This window comes from Hemicordylus capensis, chromosome 3 (genome assembly GCF_027244095.1).
Source record: "Hemicordylus capensis ecotype Gifberg chromosome 3, rHemCap1.1.pri, whole genome shotgun sequence".
In the NCBI taxonomy this organism is placed as follows: Eukaryota; Metazoa; Chordata; class Lepidosauria; order Squamata; family Cordylidae; genus Hemicordylus; species Hemicordylus capensis.
In genome coordinates, this window is record NC_069659.1 from 60,778,598 (window position 1) to 60,801,738 (window position 23,141).

Below are 23,141 nucleotides of genomic sequence, written 5' to 3' on the forward strand. Positions count from 1 at the left end.
AGTTGGCAAAGATTCTGTGCTTGCTTGTATGAGCAGAAGTTCTGTTCCACTCATACAAATGCTAATTGGGATCTAATTCATCCTGTCAATTTGCTTGTTACAATATCTGTTTGCATTTTTCAATGAGATGAATTGGACTTTGTAGTGTGATATATTATGGGATTCATCTGGATACCATGCTGAATACCACATATACAGTAGGATGGCTTCATATGATCTGCTGCTGTAAGGAACTGGCAGTGTGTCCTTCCTGTGGGGGTGGAGTCTGAACCTGCCCAAGTCCATTTCCCACGCCAGATTCCCAAGACTCCCCCAACATCCTCCCCAGATTTTCCATACTAGACTACATAGGAACATAGGAAGCTATCTTTTACCAAGTCAGACTATTGGTCCTTCTAGCAGAGTATTGTCTACACTGACTGGCAGCAGCTCTCCAAAGTTTCAGGCAGGACCCTTTCATAACGCTACTTGGAGATGCCAGGGACTGAACCTGGCACCTTTTGCAAGCTGCATTTGAAGTTCGGCAGAGTATCTTGCACTAGGGGTTTCAGATATCTTACACTAGGGGTGTGCAGACTGGTTCAACTGGTCTGACTTCGAACCGGCCCAGCCATGGTTCAAACAGAACCAGTCCAAACTGGTTTGGGGCAATGCAAAGGAGGATTCCCAAAGGACGGGGGGAAGAGGGGAATTTATCTTACTGGTGCCATGGAATGATGACGGCAGGGGCTCCTCTACCCCCTCCCCCCGCCTCTCCAATAGCAAGCAGCCCAGGCTGGTGGCTGTAGCCCGGTTTTGGCCTCCATGTGGTAATTGCAGAGCATGCAGCAGGCCTCTACGCATGCGTGGAGGCCATTTGAATAGATAGCCTGGTGCTCCTGCACAAGAAAGCCCCGTGCTCTTGAATGAATTCTTGCACAAGTTTGAAGTTCAGCAGAGTATCTTACACTAGGGATGTCAAATACCTTACACTAGGGGTGTGTGGACTGGTTCAACTGGTCTGACTTCAAATCAGCCTGGCCCTTGTTCAAACTGAACCAGTCCAAACTGGTTTGAGGCAATGCAAAGGAGGATTCCCAAAGGATGGGGGAAGAGCGGAACCTACCTTACTGGTGTCATGGAATGACAACGGCAGGGGCTCCTCTACCCCGCCCCCCAGCCTCCTCAATAGCAAGCAGCCCAGGCTGGTGGTTATGGCCTGGTTTGGGCCTCCATATGGTAACTGCAGAGCATGCAGCAGGCCTCTGCGCATGCGTGGAGGCCATTTGAATAGATAGCCTGATGCTCCTGCACAAGAAAGCTCCGTGTTCTTGCACAAGAGCACCAGGCTATCTGTTCTAATGGGCTCCACATGTGTACTGAGGCCCACTGCACATCCTGCAGTTACCATAGGGAGGCTCAAACTGGACACAACCGCTGGCTTGGGCTGCTATTGGGGAGGCCAGCAGAGGATTTAGTGGAGCCCACTGCCATCCTGCCACTGCTGGGAAGGTAAGTTCCCCTCCCACCCCCCGCCCTTAGGGAAACTCCCTTTTGCTTCTAAAGGGGAATCCAGCACAGATCCGGGCCGGGTCAAATTCAGTTTGAATTCGAACCAAACTGGCCATACCAGTTCCATGCACATCCGTATTTCACACTACAAAAATCCAATTCATCTTGTTGAGAAATGTAAATAATGTAGGATTGAATCCCAATTTGCATTTGCATTTGCATAACTGGAACAGAATGTTTGTGCATGCAAGGAGGCACAGACATTGGTGGAGAATTACTATTAGAGGAGTTACTAAGACCCAGGTTGGTCTCTGGGTCATCTAGGAGAGACCACATTACTCCTCTGTTGATGGAGCTACGCTGGCTGCCAATAGGTTTCCGGGCAAAATACAAAGTGCTAGTTATCTAAACGGCTTAGGCCCTGGGTATTTAAGAGAGCGTCTTCTTCGCTATGAGCCCCACCGCCCATTGAGGAGGTCTGTCTCCAGTTGCTGCCAACTCATTTGGTGGCTACACAGAGACGGGCCTTCTCGGCTGCTGCCTCGAGATTGTGGAATGCGCTCCCTGCTGGGATACAAGCCTCCACATCTCTGGCAATTTTTTAAAAACACCTGAAAACACATCTCTTCAACCAGGCTTTCTCAGCTTTTAAAAACTTGTTTTTAAATTGTTCTGATTATTTAATTGCTGTTTTATGATGTTTTTAATTGTTAATCATTGTTTTATGCTTTTATAATTTTTGTTTTAATTATTAACTGATTTAATGGTGTTTTAATGTAAACCGCCCTGAGCCTTTTGGAAGGGCGGTAGAAAAGTTTTAATAATAAATAAAATAATAAAATAATAAATAATGGATGGAAATAACAAGAGTTTGGAGCGGGGAAAGGAGAGAGGATTGTCCAGATTCCTGGCTGTAGTATTCTCCTTTTTTTTAACCAGGATCTGAGTTTTACTGTGCAGTGTATATTCAGGCTTACACTGAATATATCCTCCATATTGAACTCCATCCCATGCAAAAGTCTGCAGGATGTATTTGGCTATGGTTTAATATTAGAATAATTTCTTCTTCATTTCATCAACCATCCAACCCCTCATGATAATAGTTTTTATTGTTATTTTTGTTATAGACCACCTCAGATCATTTCTACATTACAGAATCTCTGATGGGCACTTGAATGCCACCTGCTTTGCAACTGGTTTGCCACGTCCCAATATCTCTTGGGTTCCAGCAAGAGGTGAAAAGACTGAAAATGAGATCATAAATCCCAATGGAACACTGTCTGTCATAAGCAGTATCCTTGTAAACACCTCAGATAGCCAATATGCACAAGACTTGATCTGCAAAGTTTCACACAGAGGAGTGGAGAGGGAATTCAAGGTGCCAATGAAAGAGAAAGGTCAGTAAACACAAACTTTGTCTTTTCTTAATAGCCAGCAAAATGGTCTTCTTGCAAATCTTATTTAGATGCCTGTGTTATGTTTTCCCCTGTTACATCATATGCCTGTTCACCTGTCCATTTGGGGTGGATGGGTTGAGGGATTAGAGAGCTCCTATCCCAGTAGCAGCAGATGATAAGAGCCTCTGTTTGGGTCAGCAATCCCGAGAAACACACAAATAAGCCTCGTGAGGCATCAATTGCTGAAATCATAAGCTGCAACCATGGATAGTCTTCTGAAGGCTTAGCAGGTCTTCCTAGCATGTTTTGCATTGCCAGTAGACTGGGGGAAAAACTCATTACATCAGCAGCTGCCTTCTGATTGGCAATGAAGGAGCAACAAGTGGACTCAGCCCTGCTGAAACAGTTCCACCTACAGAGTAATAGAAGGTGCTTTGTAGAGTAGCACATCCATGAGCAGCAGCCCCTATAGCCACAGATCTACTGTTTCTGGGCCTGCTGGGTCCTGGTAGCTGAGTACCAGAAGTAAGTGGATCAACACAACCAGAAAAGCAAGGTGGGAGAGCTCTTCCTACCTCAGTTAAGAGTGAGGTACAAAAAGCTGGCTTCTGCTACCCTGCTTTGAGTAACCTGGGTTGGAGGGATTTTCATAAGTTCACACAATCATGCAAACCACGGTGGAATGCCTCCTACCCTGATTTTGATGGTTGTGTGAACATGCCTAATGAGAAATAGAATTCTCAAGAGTAGAAAATATTATTATTACTGTGAGAGCAAACTGAAAGGTGTGGATTTGCTCCACCCAACTGAGGCACAAGGCAACAGGTGGGACTAAAGCTTATCAGGATGGGGAGGAGTGTGTCCTCTACAGTAATTGATTGGCGTCCCCACTCTGTGCTTCATTTGGCCCTTTCAGAATCATTGCTCCCTCCCTCTTTCCCTCCCAGGGGACATAATGGGCATCATGAGTTGTCCTGGGGGGGTAGGAATGCTTCCCAATAAATTGAAGAATGTTTTCACATACTCCATTCTTTAGCTAGTTTTAGGCTACAACTTGCAGGTTCCATGCATGTAGGGGAGAGCTGTGGGAATGTATTGTTGGTGAGCATCTTTGGACATGTTTGAGTGAGTGGGGAATGGTCAATTAGTCCTCAGTGGTTTGGTAGCATGGGGCTGTGACTGAGACTCCTCCCTACTTTGGCAGACTGCCCTCCTCAAAGCCTGAATGACTGGGGGTGGGGTGTGATGCCCCTGAAATTATCCAGATCCTCTTTAAGAGATTTGCAAGAAATCATAATTGCTCTGATCCCCTGCCCTGAGCCAGGGTGTGATCACAGAAGCAGGCTTGGAGGGAGGACTCTAGTGTCTGACTCCTAGTCTGAGCTAGTGCCTGCATTGCTTGCAGGGTGGAGTGTAGATCTGATGCAGTAGTCCACTTTCAATCTATATATTTAATACACTAAGGCTGTGCGTGGCAAGACCCGCCCCTGCTGCAGCTGCGAGCCATTGTTGCCCATCATCTCACAGGCGAGGAAGTGGGACAGAGGCCCAAGCAGGGTGGGGGAAGCAACGGGTGAATGGGGAGAACAAAGTCCAAGTGGAGAGTTAGGGGAAGCAAAAGTCTGAGTGGCAAGTGGGGGAAGAACGGGCAAATGGCGAGTGGCAACTGCTACGTGGGGGGCAAGGGCAAAGGGTGAGCAGGGTGGAGGAACGGGCAGGTGGGGAAAAGCAACTGCCAAGCAGCGAATGGGGGAAGGAATGGGTGAGTGGCAAAGGGGAGTGTGTGGAAGCAACTGCTGAGTGGTGAGTGGCGAGGAGAGCAAAGAACGAGCAGTGAGTGGGGAAGGAACAGGCGAGCAGTGAGCAAAGGGTGGGTGGGTGGGGGAAGGCAGAGCAAAGTCTTGCGGGGGAGGCTGAGCTTGGGAGAAAGGCCGAATGAGGGGGCTTCTGCCACCCCACCAAGTCTTGGGGGGGAGGCGGCAGACTGTGGGGGTGGGAAAGCCAAATGCACTAGAACACAGATGCTCTGTGCGGGTTCAGCTTCTGTTAATTAAGACTTGTGGCCCTTTCCCCACAGTTAATTGTCCAAGTTTTTATTACTGCATGTCTTCACTGGTGTGGGGGCAATGGCTGTGTTGAAATACTGCTCTACAGTCTAGAAACTGTGAAACTGTAGGGAGTGCTGCAGTGATGATAAATTCGCCTCCTAGAGCATGAGAAAGTCTTTTTTTCAAGACTTAAAATAGATTCTGGAAGAAAGTTAAGCAAGAAAGGCCAAACATTCCACGGCTTTTAAGTAAACCAGAGTCTGATTTATACTGCTTTGCTAGGGATCAATCTCCTTAAGGTTGCTTTCTAATTTATTGGACATGAGGATCTAGCATGACTTTTAAAAAGTATTTCAACTAATGTGCATTTTCAAATTGCATGATGAACTACTATAAACGTGATGAACTCCTGTCGCTGTTGTTATATTCTTCATAATGAGTTTTCTGCCTTCAGTTTATCTGTATTCTTAGGGCTGTGTGTATGCTGTGATTCTGCAACAGGAGCAGGATTAAGTATTGGCCACAGGATTCACCACTTTATTATTTTTTAAGAGTGAGTTTCTAGTTCTTAAGGCTAACATGTATTAAGAAAAAATTCCTATTGCCTGGGTCAGGATACAATGTCCTGAATAGTGGTTTAACCCTCCCCATTGCTGGCAGAAGCAGAGTAAAGTATGCAAAGAACCATATTTGTATGTTCATAACTTGCTTAACTTATGCAAATTGCAGAATTCAGCTTTTGTTTTCACAGAAATTGAGTTAGCATGATTCAGAAATATGGTTAAGATTGAGAATGAGATGAAATGAAATGAAAAACAACAAAAAACCTCCTTCAATAAGATCTTGGTTTGATAAGATCCAGGATCTTATATTTCAATACATACAAAGCTCCAGAGTTTATTGAAGCAACTTTAATCCTAGTCATATTAAACTTTTCTAGTAACATGATTATCATTTTTTAATTGTATTGTTGTCTAAAATGATCTTATTATTAGGGCTGTTCATGAGCTAAATGATTGACCTGATCCCGATAAAGATCCAGGCCATTCTTGCATCTCACGTCACACACGATGCAGGAGATAATCTGGAGCAGTGCTTCTCAACCACCGATCCGTGGACCAGTGCCGGTCCGTGAGGAGTTGAGTGCCGGTCCATGCTGGTCCATGAGGAATTAATCCCCCCACCAAACAATTTCGAGCCAGTGGGGGCCACTGCTGCTGGGAGCTCTCCGGAGCTCATTTCTAGGCAGGCAGCCCTCACTGCTGGGATAGCGTTCATTTTGAGGAAGCAAAATGAGTGTTATCCCAGCAGCGAGGGCTGCCTGCCTAGTAATGAGCTCTGGGGAGCTCCCAGCGGCAGTGTCCACCCCCCGGCTTGAAATTGTTTGGGGGGTGGGGGCGACGGGGAGGCCTTTACTAATTGTTGGTCCTGGAAGCTGCACACGAAGGATGTACTGGTCCATGACTCCAAAAACGTTGAGGAACACTGATCTGGAGCACATTGAGTTGATAATCGACCTTGGCTAGACGTAGCAAGATGCGGGTAGGCTGACCTTTATATGAAGATCTAGCTTCTCCGAGGAAATTGACAGCCTTCTGGGAAGCTTTGGTGAAGGCATTCTAAATTTCCATCCTGGTCTTGTCCTATAATGCACCCCATGGCAGAAAGTACGTCACAATGTTGCTTGTGGCCATTTCCCCCCAGTAATGCTCGAGGAAAAAGGGTGCAATGTCATGACTTTGCTTCCTTTTCTGGTGCGTTATAAGGTGAGATCAGGGAAGGAAAGGCAGCAATTTGAAACATGATAGAGCTGGTCTTGTGGTAGGAAGCATGAACTGTCCCCTTTGCTAAGCAGGGTCTGCCCTAGTTTGCATTTGAATGGGAGGCTACATGTGAGTTCTGTAAGATATTCCCCTTAGGGGATAAGGCTGCTCTGGGAAGAGCACCTACATGCCTGCATGCAGAAGGTTCCAAGTTCTCTCCCTGACATCCCCAAGATATGGATGAGAGAGATTCTCACCTGTAACCTTGGAGAACTTGCTGCCAGTCTGTGTAGACAATACTGAGCTAGGTGGACCAATAGTCTGACTCAGTAGAAAGCAGCTTCCCATGTTCCCAAAAGGTAGGCTCTCTCCACCATACCATATTATTCAATACAATACCGATATGATTTGGTATTGGATCGAATCATCTACTGATATTGGTAGCATTTTTAATTGGAATTGTTTCCAATGAAAAATGACCCTATGAGGCTTGCACGGCTTCAGACATGATTATCTGTCTGGTGTGATGTCCAGCCCTGATGTAGATTTGATGATTACTCTGTAAATGTATCCAGTAGGCTTCTTGTGTATATTTTGTATATTATTTTAATTATAGTTGTATGGCCAAAAAATTTATACTGCTAACTGGGCAAAGAGGCACCGTTTTAATATGGTGATTCTCTTTATTTAGCAGGGGGAGAGTAAATGGCCCTATTCACCCCCAGCTCAGTACCTCCAGTGACTGTTGCTGGTGTCTGTCTTATGTTTCTTTTTAGATTGTGAGCCCTTTGGGGTCAGGGATCGTGTGTGTGTGTGTGTCTGTAACAAACAATGGTGTGACTGTGCCTTTAATGTCACTTAGACTTGTTTTCTTTCCTCCTCATAGCCCACTGGAGTCCAGTTCCTATAGTGATAACTGTATCGATCCTAATCATCGTGATAGTGATATCAGGTACCATAGTATTGTGCCGGAGGCGTCACAGGAAAAAGAGGGGTAAGCTGTGAATAAACAAACTGCAGTTAGCTTTCTAAATGTAGCCAATAGTAAAACGATGTACACATGAACATGCTTTCTATTGAGTCCGATCATTGGCCCCTTAACCCAACATTGCCTGCGCTGACTGGCAGCAGCTCTCCAAATACTTAGCCAGAGAGGCTATTCACACGCACGTGCAAAAGCAGGCTAAAATTCAGCCTGCTTTAGCACCCGTGTATGGACCAGGCCGATCCCAGCGGCAACATGGCGGCAAACCTGCCTAAGTAGCCACTCTTGTAGAGGAGGTTAAGGGATGGAGCACTCCTTTAACCTCATTTTTCTGATCATCTGGATAGGGGCGTAATGATAGGGGGGCAGGGGGGCACGTGCCCCGGGCGCCACCCTGGGGGGGGTCACTTGGGGGGCGCCAAAAAGTGGCTCCCCCCAACCCCCCTGGATTGCCCGCCGAGTGTGGCGGCGTGTGTGCGGCGGCGATTTGGCACTGGCGGGTGGTGGCGGCGGGTCGCCCGCAGCCCGCCGAGTGGGGCAGTGGCTGGCGGCTGGCGTGGCAGCGATGCTGTAGTGCGGCCCGAGCAGCGGCGGCGGATTGCCCACCGAGGACGGAGTGCAGGCCGCAGAGCGACGCCGAGCCTGCCTCCTGGCCCGGCGTCGCTTCCCAGCTGCGCAGGCGTGCCTCGGGTGACCCACTGCCGCATGCCACCGCCGAATCGCCGCCACCGCCAGCGATCTGCCGCCTGGGGGGTGCCGCCGCGCCCTCACAGGTATGTGGGGGTGGGGGGGGCACCATTTCAGGGAGCTTGCCCTGGGCGCCGTTTCCCCCCGATACGCCACTGCATCTGGAAGCTGCAGCTGCTTGCTGTGGGCTGCTCCCCGTGGCTGTCTCCACGGCTGCAGTGGGGATCCCCATGACACACTGCACACTCACATGGTGCATCACAATATTTGCAGGGGGGGCAGGACAACACATTCCAGCCCCCGACCCACCCCGCTGCCTTGGTGCAAGGGGAATTGTCTGGGTGCGCAGGGAGCATGCCCAGCAATGTCAGCGGGATCGTCTGCAGGCAAGGTAAGTATAAATTTAATCTGAGACCTTCTGCATGCAAAGCATATTCTCCAGCATTGAGCTACAGTTCTTTCCCAAGTAGCACGTTCTTATTATTGGGTTGATTTTAGATTCTGTAACCACCCTAGAATTTCAGGACAAAGAGCTGTATAAAAACATAATAAATACATATATAAATGTTAAAGCATTAGCACTTTATTAGCAAAAAGAACTGATGCATTTAAAATTCTGGAAAATGAGCATGCTTCAGAACTATATAAGCATTGTTTCCCCAGTTAACATTCAAGTTAAAACATTTGTTTTGGATTTTAATTGGAAATCAAGATCCATTTGTAATTAACTTTTCTTTAGCAAAATTTAACAGGATCTTCATCATAATACAAACACCTGCTTTAGAAGTGAAGGACAGAAAACAAAATTTTCAGCCAATCTATTCCTAAATCTCTAGACAAGGCTACTGTACTAGTTTTCATATCTTTCTTGCAGCTTTTTGTTGCTTTTTGATAGTATATTGTGTTGTCATTTCCCCCTGTCTTTTGTCTGGAAGTGTATCCTTCTTAAAATTCTTACAGAAATCCACTTAAAGACAAAATAGTGCATTTAGAGGAAAGGCAGGGGAGTATCTTCCTGTGCACTCTTATCTTGAAATACCATACGAATGGAAAACACCATTCTTCCTTTTCCATACAAAAGAAAAAGTTGGTTATGAATTCTTATCCTTGGCAATTACTGCAGATATTCCAATATATTATTTGAGGCAGCCTGCCAAGAGGCATGCACATTTTGGGGTTGTATACAAAACGAGTGAGAATCAGCCAGAGGGCAACATGAATAAGAGCCAACACTTGTATTATAGGGGGGCATAGGACCCTTTTGTGCCCAGTCCCTTCGCTTCTGTTTTTAGAAGGCAAAGAGTGGCCACGATTTGGCTAAAGTTGGGAGGAGTCAGGGGTTGGGGCATGAAGATTTCCTTGGGGGCTCTCTCTTTTGTCTGATAATGTGAGTGTTGTCATAAGAGAAGGATATGTGTTTTTCTTCACAGGAGAATATACTGTGTGCTGCTGTTTAGGATTAAGGCACAGACTAAATCCCATCTCAAAAACTCTCGTAACGTACAATCTTGAATTCCTTCATCTCAGAAACATTGAACTAATTAAGGGTTCAGTATTAGATATGCAAAACTATACTGCATTTTCCTAGCAATATTAAGATTTCTCTCACAGCAAGTTTCTATACTATCTGTTTGGTACAGATAGTATATCTGTATTTAGTATAAAAATGTGGGAAGTGAACAGAGCATATAGCTGAAAGAAAAACCCAGGTAGTTCCCCACCCCACCCCCACAATGCCCAAAGAGACTGTGGTGGTGATAAAATTGTTCTAAGACTCTGGAACAAAATACATAGTCATAAAAATGCTCTGGGACTCAGTGGCATATTTGACATATGGAGTGTCAATTATGAATCAACTTGCATGTATAATGATCTCTGTACCTCAGCGCTCGCTCGCTCTCTATCTATATCTATATCTATTATTCCTTACGTTGTATAGGTGAACAGGAGAGACCAGCGATGACTTAAGCAAGTGGGGCAGGGGATATTCATTAGATGTGCATCCTCTACAAAAAGGGTTGTACAGGGGCTTCCTGAAGTGATGCTCCAGTCTCTGAAAACTGGAAGCTTCATGCTCAGTCAGGATTGATACCCAGCAGAGGTAGAGAATATCAGACCCTTGATGCTGCAGATTGGCCTAGTTAGTAACACAACAATTTATAATTGTCTGCCAAACGCCTCATAAACTGTTGTGCTACCTTTGAGAAAAATGACTTTTCATGCGTAATAAAGGAATCTGCTGTGGAGAAATCTCAGATCAGAGTATCGAATGGGACTTTTTTGAGGGCTTGCTTATATAAAACCTTTTGTTCTCAGGTGTGAACCCTGAGTACAAAAATCACAAGCAGGGCATCGAATAATGAATCATGCCAGAATGTATTATTATCTTGCATACACATGGCAACTGGCCCCATGAACTTGAGTTATAAGAAGGATCGTTTCTAACAGATGTGACTCATATTGAAGCCCGATTCAGACATTATGCTGTATGTGTGTTCAAGTGTTTCTACACATGCACATGTTTTTGTGTGAAAGACTATACATGTGTTCATTTAAAAAGTGGGTACAGACCCAGGCAAATGTAGGTACAGATAGAAAGTCTGCGTTTGCATGTAATGTGAAACCCAAAGTTCCGCAAACCCCCCCCCCCCCCCGCTCTCCCATCTGAATTTGGATGTTCAGGAGAGTGGCCTCTTTCGTCAGTGAGTGTGGGGAAGCTGGTTGTGCAGGCTTCTTTCTTGACAGAAGGACAGCCTGCACAGCCAACCAGGCCAGAGTAAAGGGGGTTGCTTCCTCTTTCAACTCCAGTTCAAGGGCCAGCAGTATGTGGTTCCAAATTTGGATGTACTGCAGGCTTCTAGGAACCTTGGGTTGAGGTGACAAAACTTAATTAAACTCAAGGGTTCAGAATGGAGTGCCAGTCCTGAACTCTCAGTTTTGTCATTGTGCCTGACTGCAGTTCCCTACATCCAGACATAACGTCTGCAGAACCGCAGGCCTATTAAACTGTGGTTCCACATTACATGCGAATGTGCCCAGTGTGTAATGTTGTATTGCGTTCAGTAGAACACGTGGATAACTGTATGTGCATACAGATCTGTTTGTGTATACACAGTCCACAGATTGTACATACATTGAACAGAGCACATGTAACAAGCAGTCACCAGGCTATGATTGCTTTCTCTCTCCTACCCCTTCCATCAAGAAGTTTGCTTGCTAGCTTTGCTCTATTTTGGAAGCAAAGTGTAGCGCTCAAGCCACAAGGGAGGAGGCTTGAGTGTTGTGGAAGGTGTGGGTCAGAGAAGAGAGAGACAGGAGAGCAGCAAGCCAACTGTCAAAGTGGCAGCTGCTCTGTGCTAGGAGCTCCCTGCTGCTGCCTCTAATGGACTCATCCGAGAATCCTGCTTTAAAACACATGCTGCTTTACCTTTCCAGCAGCCGCAAGATGGAGAAGGGTCTCAGGGGTGTAGGACATGCGGCTAGCCCCACCCCTGATGCTAGCAGAGATGTTAGAGGGCGTGACCAGCAGTGTCTTGCATCACCTCAGGCAGTACAAGCACTGGAACTGTTGTTGTTTCTGAGATAATTCATTTATATAGGATGCATATATCGTCCTAAATTGAATTCCGTTTTTGTTGTTGTTTTTATGTAAGTCTTCTTTCTTCAAACAAAAATCAAACCATCTGGGAGCCACTTCCTCATGGTACTTTTTCAAACTACTATGACATATGTGTGGACCCCATAACCACATGGTGGGGCCAACATTGTGGATCTTTATCACTTTATTGGCACACTGCTGAGAGGAAAGGTGATGGCTGAGAGCGAAGCATCCATGTCATCAGTCTGCCCATTTTGATGATACATATATTTTTGCAGTCGTGGAGGAGCATCTCCGGTGTGTGTGTGTGTGTGTGTGTGTGTGTAAATAAGCCTTAGACTGCAACAAAGAGATTAATCATAGAGTTAGTAGTCAAGGAAACTATTATGGCTCCTTTTCAAGCCCATTAAACCCATTAATATGGAATAACTAATATTTTTTCCTGGACTCCCTTTTAGACTTTTTGAGTATCTGCAACTGGGAAATTGTGACCGCCCTTGCCAACCGCGACCTGAGTATCCACGGTTTGGCGAGTTTTTTTTAAAATGGGATTGGGGGGGTGTCATTTCTGGAGGTCAGAATCAGGGACATTTCTGGGGGTCAGGGGGTCATTTTGGGTGGTTAGGGGGGATTCTTGCAATTTTTAACCTGGTTTTTGGTCACTTTGTGACCGTGATTTCCCCAACCATTGAAACCAATGGTTCGTCTACCACAAATGGAACTGAACCCTCGGGGTTGGCGAGGGACAACTGTACCAGCACATTCCAGACTGTGTTTATGTTAATAATGAGTTTTATTGCAAAAGCATTTTAACTGTCTACCTCATGCTGATATTTTTGGTTCCAAAACAGGATAGGAATTGGAGTTGTGAATGAGAAATTCTACTTCAGAGCAGAGTTTCACGTCCTCTCTTTTTCATGTATTGCTTTGTATAGCATTGTTGCTACCCATTTCCAAGCTTGCTGTTTTCTCTCTCTTTTCTTACTACATAAAGACCTGGTCTCTTTAAATTTCTCAAAATGCTGTAAGGGCCACTTGGCTTGTGTTGCAGCTTGGATGAGGACAAAGAATGCTGATTCTTTGTCCTCATCTACTTGGCTACTTGGATGAGGACAAAGTCATCTTTCCAAGTCATCTACTTGACTACTTGGATGAGGACAAAGAATGCACCTAGGATGAATGCCTGGGTGAGGGGGGAGCAAGCCCCTCACCCCCTGCACGTGACACGGAGGGCGTGGCTTTGCTCTGAAATGGGGCTGCGTGCTCCATTTCAGAGGAAATGCCGACAGCGCTGCACTCACAGCATGGCCAGGAGCTGCTCTCCTGGCAGGAAGAGCAGCTCCTGGCCATGCTGCATATGCAGCACTGGCTGGCATTTGCTCTGGAATGGGGAGCTGCATCTGATGTCAGATACTGCTGATGTCAGACACAGGGGGTGAGACATAGGAACATAGGAAGCTGCCATATACTGAGTCAGACCATTGGTCCATCTAGCTCAGTATTGTCTTCACAGACTGGCAACGGCTTCTCCAAGGTTGCAGGCAGGAATCTCTCTCAGCCCTATCTTGGAGAAGCCAGGGAGGGAACTTGAAACCTTCTGCTCTTCCCAGAGTGACTCCATCCCCTGAGGGGAATATCTTGCAGTGCTCAGACATCAAGTCTCCCTTTCATATGCAACCAGGGTGGACCCTGCTTAGCTAAGAGGACAAGTCATGCTTCTTACCACAAGACCAACTCCAGTGGTGGAGCCTGACCGCCAGCAGCCCATGTGCAGCGGCGGCAGCCCTGCTCACCCCACCCCCTGCGTCTGACATCAGATGCGGGGGGAGTGGTCATGAACACACTTCTACATGACCTCTTAGTTAGTGAATGACCTCTTAGTTTGGCAATCAGATGGAAAACATACCAAAGTTCAGAGCTGGCTGACGAAAAGCAAGCTTGGGGGAACCTCAAGGCAATGTTGCAGCTTTGGGGATGCTGTTCTATAGACCAAGCACTACTTCATGCCTACCTGCCTGCTTTCTTCTGAATTTGTATGTTCGTAAACAAGCAGTTTATTATAAAGGGCATCATAAGTATCTAGTCTTAAAGGCAACGGAGTCTAGGAAAGACTTCGCTGAAATACTGAAATGCTAAGCACTACAGCAGTTTTAGTGTAAAAACTAAGTTCCAACATTCCACCCCACCCACTTCAGCTTTCAAATTACGGTTTCCTACAGATAACGGAAACCTGACTTTTTCCAAACAGTAGCAGCTTGTCCCAAGCAGGATGTGTTGCTACTGTTCCTGCCCTGACCCTGCACTTCACTTTCATATTACTGTTTATTGTGCAGCTGTTAAACAAGGGGATTTTCGTTCTCAGTAATTCTGCATCTTAATCAGCAAAGCGCAGACCACACAGCAGCCTGCAATGTTTTGTGGGGTAAGAGAAGTAGCTTTATGTAAAGACAGCATTTTTCTGAAAAATAAATACTCTGTTGGGAGATCTGGACTATCTATTCCCCTGATTAGGACTATTCACTTTACACCACCACCACCACAACCCCCTGTGATATAGTATGCATAAGATATATTTGTTCTCTTCTAGGGTTCTAAGGGATTCCAACAAACAACAGCCAGAGTTGATTCCATGGAAAAGAAAAATAATCTGTCATTCTCATCTGAGTACGGAGCATACTACAAAAGAAGCACAAAGGACTATCTGGACCAAATTTGTGATTCATCATATTCAGCCGTGCCTCATTTTCCATATGTCACTTAAAGGATGCCTAAAGACCAGACCTAATGTCTTCTATCTCTGTTTATACAATGGCTGTATGTAGGCCTATCTTTTTCTCATCCGTCTCATTTTATTCTTCATCTTTGTAGGAAAATAATGGGGGCTCTTTCCTTATAAATGGTTAAAAAAAAACCCTTGCTAATTGTCAGGTTAGATGTACAATAAAGATGCTGGATGCAAGATGTGTGAAGCAAAACCAGATTGCTTGTCAAGCCAGATACCAAATAGGATGCATCGGCCTCAAAGATCCATAACTGATCAACTTAAGCATTTCTTTCTGAACATGTTAGGCACTGTGGGCTTCTGATGGGCCACTGTGTGAAACTGGATAGTGAACTTTATAGGCCTTGGGCCTGATCCAGCAGGGCTGCTCTTATAGTCTTTTGAGTTTGGGGATGTAAGGAACTGCAACAGGAAGGAAAGGATGAAAGTTGCATTGCATGGGTGCAATTATGCAAGCAGATCCAACCTATGGAAATATGATTCCATTATTAAAAGAAGATGAATCAGGAAAGTGGAAAGAAGAGGGGAAACTGTGGGATAATCATCTAGCTTAGAACTATTTCTATTTAGTAAGTGCCAAAACCAAACCAAAGAATGCATATGCATCCCAACATTTTGTACTTGCATTTTGTTTCTCAATGCAAATAATTTTCTTACCATGAAGTATTAGCTTTTGCTAAAAAAGAACAATGCGCCAGTTCAGATAAGATGTGGCTACAACATGCAATCAGGGTGGGGTCACACCGAGAACATGCCCACCCAGACATCACTGGAGAATGTCACCACATGATTTGGGGGCATTCTTTAATTGAGGAGGATGTTCATCTGAATTGCCCTTCGACATATTTTATTGTATTTAAAATATATCTTTACTGCCCAAAACTTACATCTCTGCGCAGTTAACAATTAAAATCATTGAAAACATCAAATCAATTAACAATTAAAATTATTGAAAACACTGAAAATATTTAAAACCCAGTATTAAAAATATTAAAACTTTAGTGACATCTAATTAAAAGCCTGGGTGAATAAATGTTTCTTCAGTGCCTTTTAAAAAGTTGATTATCAGAAACATATGCATCTGATACCTGAGGGGTTATTTAGAAAAACAGCCCCCTCACATGGTTATGGGATGCCCCAAGAGCATGTTAGGACATCCTTTAGTGACATCAGGGCAGGTGCAACTCTGTCCTGATCGTATTTTGTGACCAATGTCTCATCTGAACCGGCCCTATGAAATGTATATCTTGAATTGCCTTCACTAGTAGAAGTTTGCTTTCCTTCTTTACCGTACTCCCTTCGTACCTTGTTGGTTGATTTAAAAGGAAAACTTAAAAATAAACAATAGAGAAAGTACTAGAGAATTATATTTGAAGAATGTACCATGGATTTTGAACTAGTTTTTTGTGAAAGATGTGGAACGGTATGTGATATTTGTTACTGAAATATGTTACATTTATGAATAACAAGAGCTGGGAACTGCTTCAAGGCCACTTTAGAACCTGCATTTTAAAATATAAAATGGGATGGGTATAAATTTTGAACTCATTTATGCTAGGCCTGGCACGGAGATTCTCCAAAGTGAAATTCAAAAGGCAAGAGGCATTTCAGGATTCCTCCAAAGGAGACATAGAAGCTGTTCTCTTGCACAGCCGAACCAGGGCTAGGGATGCCCAGCCTGGGTTAGGCTGTGCATGAGAACCACCGAGATAGGGCTCAATTCTGGCAGGCTAGTGCCACCTAACCCTGTTACGAAACCTGCCTTCTAAACAAGGTTAAGGGAGTGAGCGCTTCCTTAACCTCTTTTACCTGATTGTGTGGCAGCGCTGGCTGCTTGGAACACTGAAGGGCACCTGCCCGTCGCTTGGGGGATCTCCACAATACACCATACACTCGCATTACAGTGCATTGTGGGATTTCTAGGGCCCGGCATGATGTGTCCCAGCCCCTGCACCTCCATGCTGCCGGAAGCAGCAGCGGAACGTCTGGGCACACTATTTTTGCATCCAGAGGCAGCAGCAGGATTGTCTGCAGGGAAGCTAGGCTCCTGCAGCCTTTCCCACTACCTGCTGTCAAGCCCTCTCATGGCAACTGTGAGAAATGTCTCATATTGTGTTGCTCCACATAGGAGAAAATTTGAGCAGGAATACCATCCTTTTCAAGCACAGATTCTTGCTAGATAGGAAAACAAGAGCACATTCCTCCTCGCTAAAGATCTCTAGACGTGTCCAAAGATGCTCTGCACAGGTGCAACTCTACATGTGGAACCGCACAGAGACCACGAAGAAGTAAGTTTTCCATTGTGTGATATACGAAGGCAGTCCTCAGTGTGGAGGTTCTGATTTTGAAAAGTGAAGGTAGCTAAAAATAAAGTGTTATTAACAGCACAGTGTGGCTCCCCAATGGGCAGGGCTAAAGTCAATAAAGTCAACAAATACACAAACAAATAAAATGTAGCAAAACTGCCCAGGAACCTAGGACAAGCCATTTCAGCAATGCCCTGCCATTTTGTGACATTTTTTTTAAAAAGAACTTTTTGGGAGGTCATATACTTCTCATAACAACAGCCCTGCTGGATCAGGCCCAAGTTCTAGCTAGTCCAGCATCCTGTTTCACACAGTGGCCCACCAGATGCCTCTGGGGAGCCCACAGGCAAGAGACGAGGGCACACCCTTTCTCTTGCTGTTGCTCCCCTGCGACTGGTATTTAGAGGCATCTTACCTCTGAGGCTAGAGGTGGCCTATATTATTATTGTTATTAAGAGGTGGCCTATATTATTATTATTATTTATTTATTTCTTGTTTACACAGTCAGACCGGTGTTATTGACTGGTTTGTTTTATCCAGACATCGAGTCCTTCCCAAGGACCGGGGATGGCTGAATTTTATTATAAATGTTGTTGCTGTTATTATAGATATAATCGCAGAATATAGGAAGTTCTTAGTAAAGTTGCTTTTTGTAATTGGCTGATGGTGATTTCTGTGGCCCCTACGGTGTTGAGGTGCTCTTCAAGGTGTTTTGGAATTGCACCTAGGGCGTCAATTACCACTGGGATTATTTGGGTCTTCTTCTGCCACAGCCGTTCAACTTCAATTTGTAGATCTTTGTATTTTTTTTTCTTATTTCTTTTTCTTCTATTCTGCTATCCCCTGGTATTGCTATGTCGATTATTTTAACTTCTTCTTTCTTCTCGACTACAGTTATATCTGGTGTATTGTGTGGCAGATGTAGATGGCAGATAGTCGGAAGTCCCATAATATTTGGGCAGTTCTATTCCTTCTGTTTTTCTTATTTTCCCTCTGTTCATTATTAATGCAGCACACTTGTCTAGTCCAAACTCCATTGCTATATTGCTACTGAATATACGGACAGTGTTTAGCAGTGATTTGATTTCTGACTGGGACTTTCCATACAACTTCAAATCGTCCATGTACAGCAGACGGTTTATTTGACTTGATGTTTTAGATGTTTGGTATCCGAGGCCTGTTTTGTTTAGTATTTGTGAAAGTGGAGTCATGGCGATTACAAACAACAGAGGGGATAGTGAGTCCCCTTGGAAAATGCCTCTTCTAATGCTAACCTGTCCAAGTGTCTTACCATTGATTTTTAACTGTGTACTCCACATGCTCATTGCTTTTTAAATAAATATTTGAATGTTTTTGCTGACACCAGTTGTTTCTAAACATTTTAGTATCCATGTGTGAGGCAATGAATCGAAGGCTTTCTTGTAGTCAATCCATGCAACACTTAGATTTGTTTTTCTTCTCTTGCAGTTTTCTAAAATCATTTTGTCAATCAGCAGCTAGTCTTTTGTGCCTCTGGTGTTCAGACAATTTCCTTTCTGTTCAACTGGAAGCTATTGGTTAGTTAATAAGTGTTGCATTATTTCATCTACTATTATTCCAGTTAATAATTTGAACATGTTTGGCAGGCAGGTGATCGGACTATAATTACTTGGAACTGCACCTTTTGCTGGGTCTTTCATGATGAGATGAGTTTTCCCAGTTGTTAGCCATTGTTCAATATCACCTCCTTGCAAGATGTGATTGAACTATTTTGATAGTTGTTTATGAAGGCTTGTTAGGTGTTTAAGCCAAAAGCCATGCAGTTCATCGTCACCTGGTGCAGTCCAATTTTTAATTTTCTTTGCTCTTTCACTTATTAATTCTGGTGTTATTATTAGATCTTGCATGTGCTGGTTACATTTTTTGACCTCTTTCACCCAGCCTGCTTTTTTATTATAATCTATTGGATTGTCCCATAATTTTCCCCAGAATTTTTCTTTGTTGCTTTTTGTAGTTGGCTGATGGTGATTTCTGTGCCCCTATTATTATTATTATTATTATTATTATTATTATTATTATTAATTCGATTTCTATACCGCCCTTCCAAAAATATCCAGCAGACTAGCAACCATTGATAGACCTGACCTCCATGGATTTGTCTAAGCCCCTTTTAAAGCCATCCAAACTAGTGGTTATCACCACATCCCATGGCAAAGAATTCCTTAGATTAATTATGTGCTGTGTGAAAAAAGTATTTCCTCTTGTTCGTCCTAAATTTCCAGACCTTCAGTTTCATGGAATGACCCCTGGTTGTGAGAGAGGGAGAAAATATTTTCTCTATCCACTCTACTCCATGCATAATTTTATATACCTTGATCATGTTTCCCCTTAGTTGCCTCTTTTCCAAACTAAAAAGCCCCCAGATGCTATAGCCTTGCCTCATAAGAAAGGTGCTCCAGATTCCTGATCATCTTAGTTGCCCTCTTCTGCACCTTTCCCAGTATCCTTTGTGGTGACCAGAACTGTAAACAGTACTCCAGATGTGGCTGCACAATAGATTTGTATAAGGGCATTATAATATTAGCATTTTTACTTTCAGTCCCCTTCCTAATAATCCCTAACATGGGATTTGCCTTTTGTCGCAGTTTGGAGAGATTTTTTTTTTTTTAAGCACCTCACAATTTGTTGTAGATTTCACTACCCTAAATAGTTCTGTGTCATCTGCAAATTTGGCCACTTTGCTGTTTACCCCAACTTCTAGATCATTTATGAACAAGTTAAAGAGCAATGGTCCCGGTACAGATCCCTGAGGAACCCACTTCTTACTTTCCTCCGTTGTGAAAATTGTCCATATATTCCTACCCTCTGTTTCCTTTCCTTCAACCAGTTACCAATCCACACATGAACCTGTCCCCTTATCCCATGACTGCTAAGTTTACTCAAGAGCCTTTGGTGGGGCACTCTTAACACTCCTGTAAGCACTCTAATACTCCTGTGTTAGAGAGCTCATCTAGTCAGAATTAAGGATAAAGAGCACAGATGCTGGCACAATCTGCTCCACACAGCATTCTCTTCCCATAGCAAAGCTATCCCATTCTTTATTATACACAGACAAGTGCTCATGTAGGCAATCCATTTCATTTGCATTATCTTGTGATCGATGGATTGATCAGTTGCATTAGTATCTGCTTATAGACACTTTCAAAATCTGGGGCAGACTTCAATGAAGAAAGTTCTTTACTGAAACTCTTGATAAGTCAGTCAGTCAGTTCCATATCAGAGCTACGATAAAGACAGGAAACTGAGAACATTGTTGAAATTAAGTTTCCATTTCCTTGTCTAGATGTGGAGATAAGCATTTTGAACGTCATTCTTTCCCATGCTATAAAGATTTAATTTGCAAAGCGGGGGGAGATACAGCAAAGTAGGCAAAATATTTTGCATTTACATTTCTATAGCTGCAGTTTCAGAGGTCTGACAATTCATTTTATGGGCATCCTACCATATGTCAGTGGTGTTCAAACTTTCTATTTTTAAGGAGCCCTTCCACAGTCTAGAGCTCAACTGATCTGAAATGTCCTTTCCATTTCCTCATATTCGCAGACTGCCAAACAAAAACATGGAGGGGACCAATGTGGCCAGGCTTGGCTACACTTCTGCACTCCCGTATTTCTGATTCTTGGCACACTCCATATTGCCCACCCAGATCGTGACCTTAATTGGTGCCTGACGGGCAGTCATTGCATGACTCCTAGTCAATGGGGAAGGCAATTATTTGTTCTGGCTTGGGTATATTCCTGGTATCTTAGAACAATCGACTCACAATGGGTCAGGAAGACCCATGTATAGTTTTACAGTTGCCAGCAGGGCTGACTGATAAGATATAGTTTATCTGAACAGGTGGACCAGTTGCCACCCCCTCATTGAGAGGCATAGGAGCAAGGCTGGAGTGGGACAAAAAGTGAAGATGGCCCCTGCTTCCTCTTCTTTCTCAGAAAGGTGTGAAGGAGAGAGCAAACAGCAAGCTGTCACCCAATCCTTCTCTCAGGGGCCCAGGGACATTTGTTCCTTGTTCAATAGTAGCTATGCAGCACTCTCATTATATCTGGAGGAGTACATACTATGGCATCCCAAGCATCATTCAAGGTCTTTTGTGCTCCCCCCCCCCCTGAACAGATCTAATAAGTCATGCTGAGAACCCATTTCCAAAAGCACCTTTGCAGGAAGAAGCTTGCATTGGTGCTTTTGTCTTCTGTAAGACCTGACAAGGGTCTGTACCTTGGCAGTCCTGAGACCCATCAACTCCTTTGTTTTAAGCAATCAAGGATCATGAGCAGATTGGATCAACACCTAGTCATCAGCTAAGGCCAACCTTTGGCTATAAAGAGATTTTGGTTTTTGCACCTAGTGTGAACTTTTCCTCCCCTGTCCTTTGGGTGGCTTGATCCAAAGAAACAACCTATTTTCTTTGCTGTAGTATTTGAGTATCCCTCCTTTGTTTTCCCCACACATGCACCACAGAGAGCTATTCCTTCTCTCACATGGGTTAATTCATTTTTGTTTCCCTTGATCTTTGGGATACCTCAGAGTACTCCAGCTGGTGGACTCAGGCAAATGGTAATTTACAGCATGCTGCCTTCTCATGTCAGTAGGCTTGCTAACCTGGTTCCCTCCCTATAACTAAAGCCTCTGCCTCCTTTCCAGGAAGGACTCCAGTAACTACTTGATCCAGTAGCATAGGGAGGCTGGCGGCGTTTGGGATGGAAATAATGCCCCTGCATCTGACGTCAGATGCTGGGGGCGTCTCTGGGCCCACGCTTGTGGCCCCTGATTGATGGCGGCCCAGGTTCTTTGAACACATTCGCCCAATAGTGGCTCTGCCCCTGACTTGATCCTTGCTCTCCAGCTCCAGAGATCAGCCTAAGATGTGTATAAAAGAGCCCCTGGTGGCGCAGTGGTAAAACTGCCGCCCTGTAACCAGAAGGTTACAAGTTCGATCCTGACCAGGGGCTCAAGGTTGACTCAGCCTTCCATCCTTCCGAGGTCGGTAAAATGAGTACCCAGAATGTTGGGGGCAATATGCTAAGTCATTGTAAACCGCTTAGAGAGCTCCGGCTATAAAGCGGTATATAAATGTAAGTGCTATTGCTATTGCTATTGCTATATTATTTTAACTCTGTCTCTTTCTCTTTGTCTTTATCCTTCATCTCTTTCCCCTGCTCCTGTATGTTAGAATTTTTTCAATCTTTTCTCTTCTTAAAGACTAGGAGCCTGTAAGCAGGATCCCTTCTGTGACCTTCTAAGAATTAGTCAATGTCTTGTAAATTACTATTTTCCAATACACATAGCCTCTATTTCAGGAGAGCCTTGAAAACATATTTGTTTGGCCTGGCCTCCCAAGGTTTTTAAATTGTTCTTAAAAAATTTTTTAAACCTCATTTTAAACTTTGTAATTTGTTTTTATATTGGTTTAAGTTGATGGTTTTAAATGGATGTTTGTTTGTGTTTTTGTTATAAACCGCCTAGATGGATAAGGCGGTATAGAAAAGTAATAAATAAATAATAAAAATAAATATTTTTCAATAAGCCTGTCTTGACTCCATTACTCCCTTTCTGGGAACCCTAACATTGATGCCATCTTTACCCATGACCAGTTTTCTAACATTAATTGAGCTGTCTGCCAAGGGTTCCTTTATGTTGCAGAGGATTCTGTGGAGCATTCTAGCCCATTGTTCCTTTTTGTCTTGAGACTCTGAGCCACAAAATGGAAGAAAGGGCCACAACTTACGTTTATTAAACCTTAAGATCAATGTGACTACTGCAGATTTAAATCCTCTACCCTCAATCAGTGCAGGCCCTGTGAGGGCACCCTGCTTCAGGGTATCTCTGCTGCCACCACTCAGATCTCTTTTGGCAGGATCTGAGACCAAAAATAATCTTCTCCCCTTTCTGGTTCGTGGTGACATGGGAAATTAAATAAAATGTACTTGATAACACTAAATAAACTCTAAACTGATAACACTAAATTATTAGTGGTACTTGATAACACTAAATCCTAGAAGCCCAGCAGAGGAGAGGAAGATCCCAACTGCTTCCCCTTCAGTG

The 23,141-nt window shown here is 44.2% G+C and overlaps 1 protein-coding gene across 3 annotated transcripts in view; it reads left to right on the top strand.

Annotated features, from left to right (window-relative positions):
• LOC128352196 (OX-2 membrane glycoprotein-like) overlaps window positions 1-22,622 on the top strand; it is a 35,643-nt gene extending 13,021 nt beyond the window's left edge. For 2 of the 3 annotated variants that reach the window (XM_053312538.1, XM_053312540.1), the window contains exons 4-6: window positions 2,619-2,888; window positions 7,586-7,693; window positions 14,557-22,622. In XM_053312538.1, the coding sequence (XP_053168513.1) occupies window positions 2,619-2,888; window positions 7,586-7,693; window positions 14,557-14,564 (386 nt within the window). In that variant the 3' untranslated portion in view covers window positions 14,565-22,622. The remainder of the gene's footprint in view (window positions 1-2,618; window positions 2,889-7,585; window positions 7,694-14,556) is intronic. The other variant, XM_053312539.1, reaches the window with a different exon arrangement.
• The last annotated feature ends 519 nt before the right edge of the window (window positions 22,623-23,141 follow it).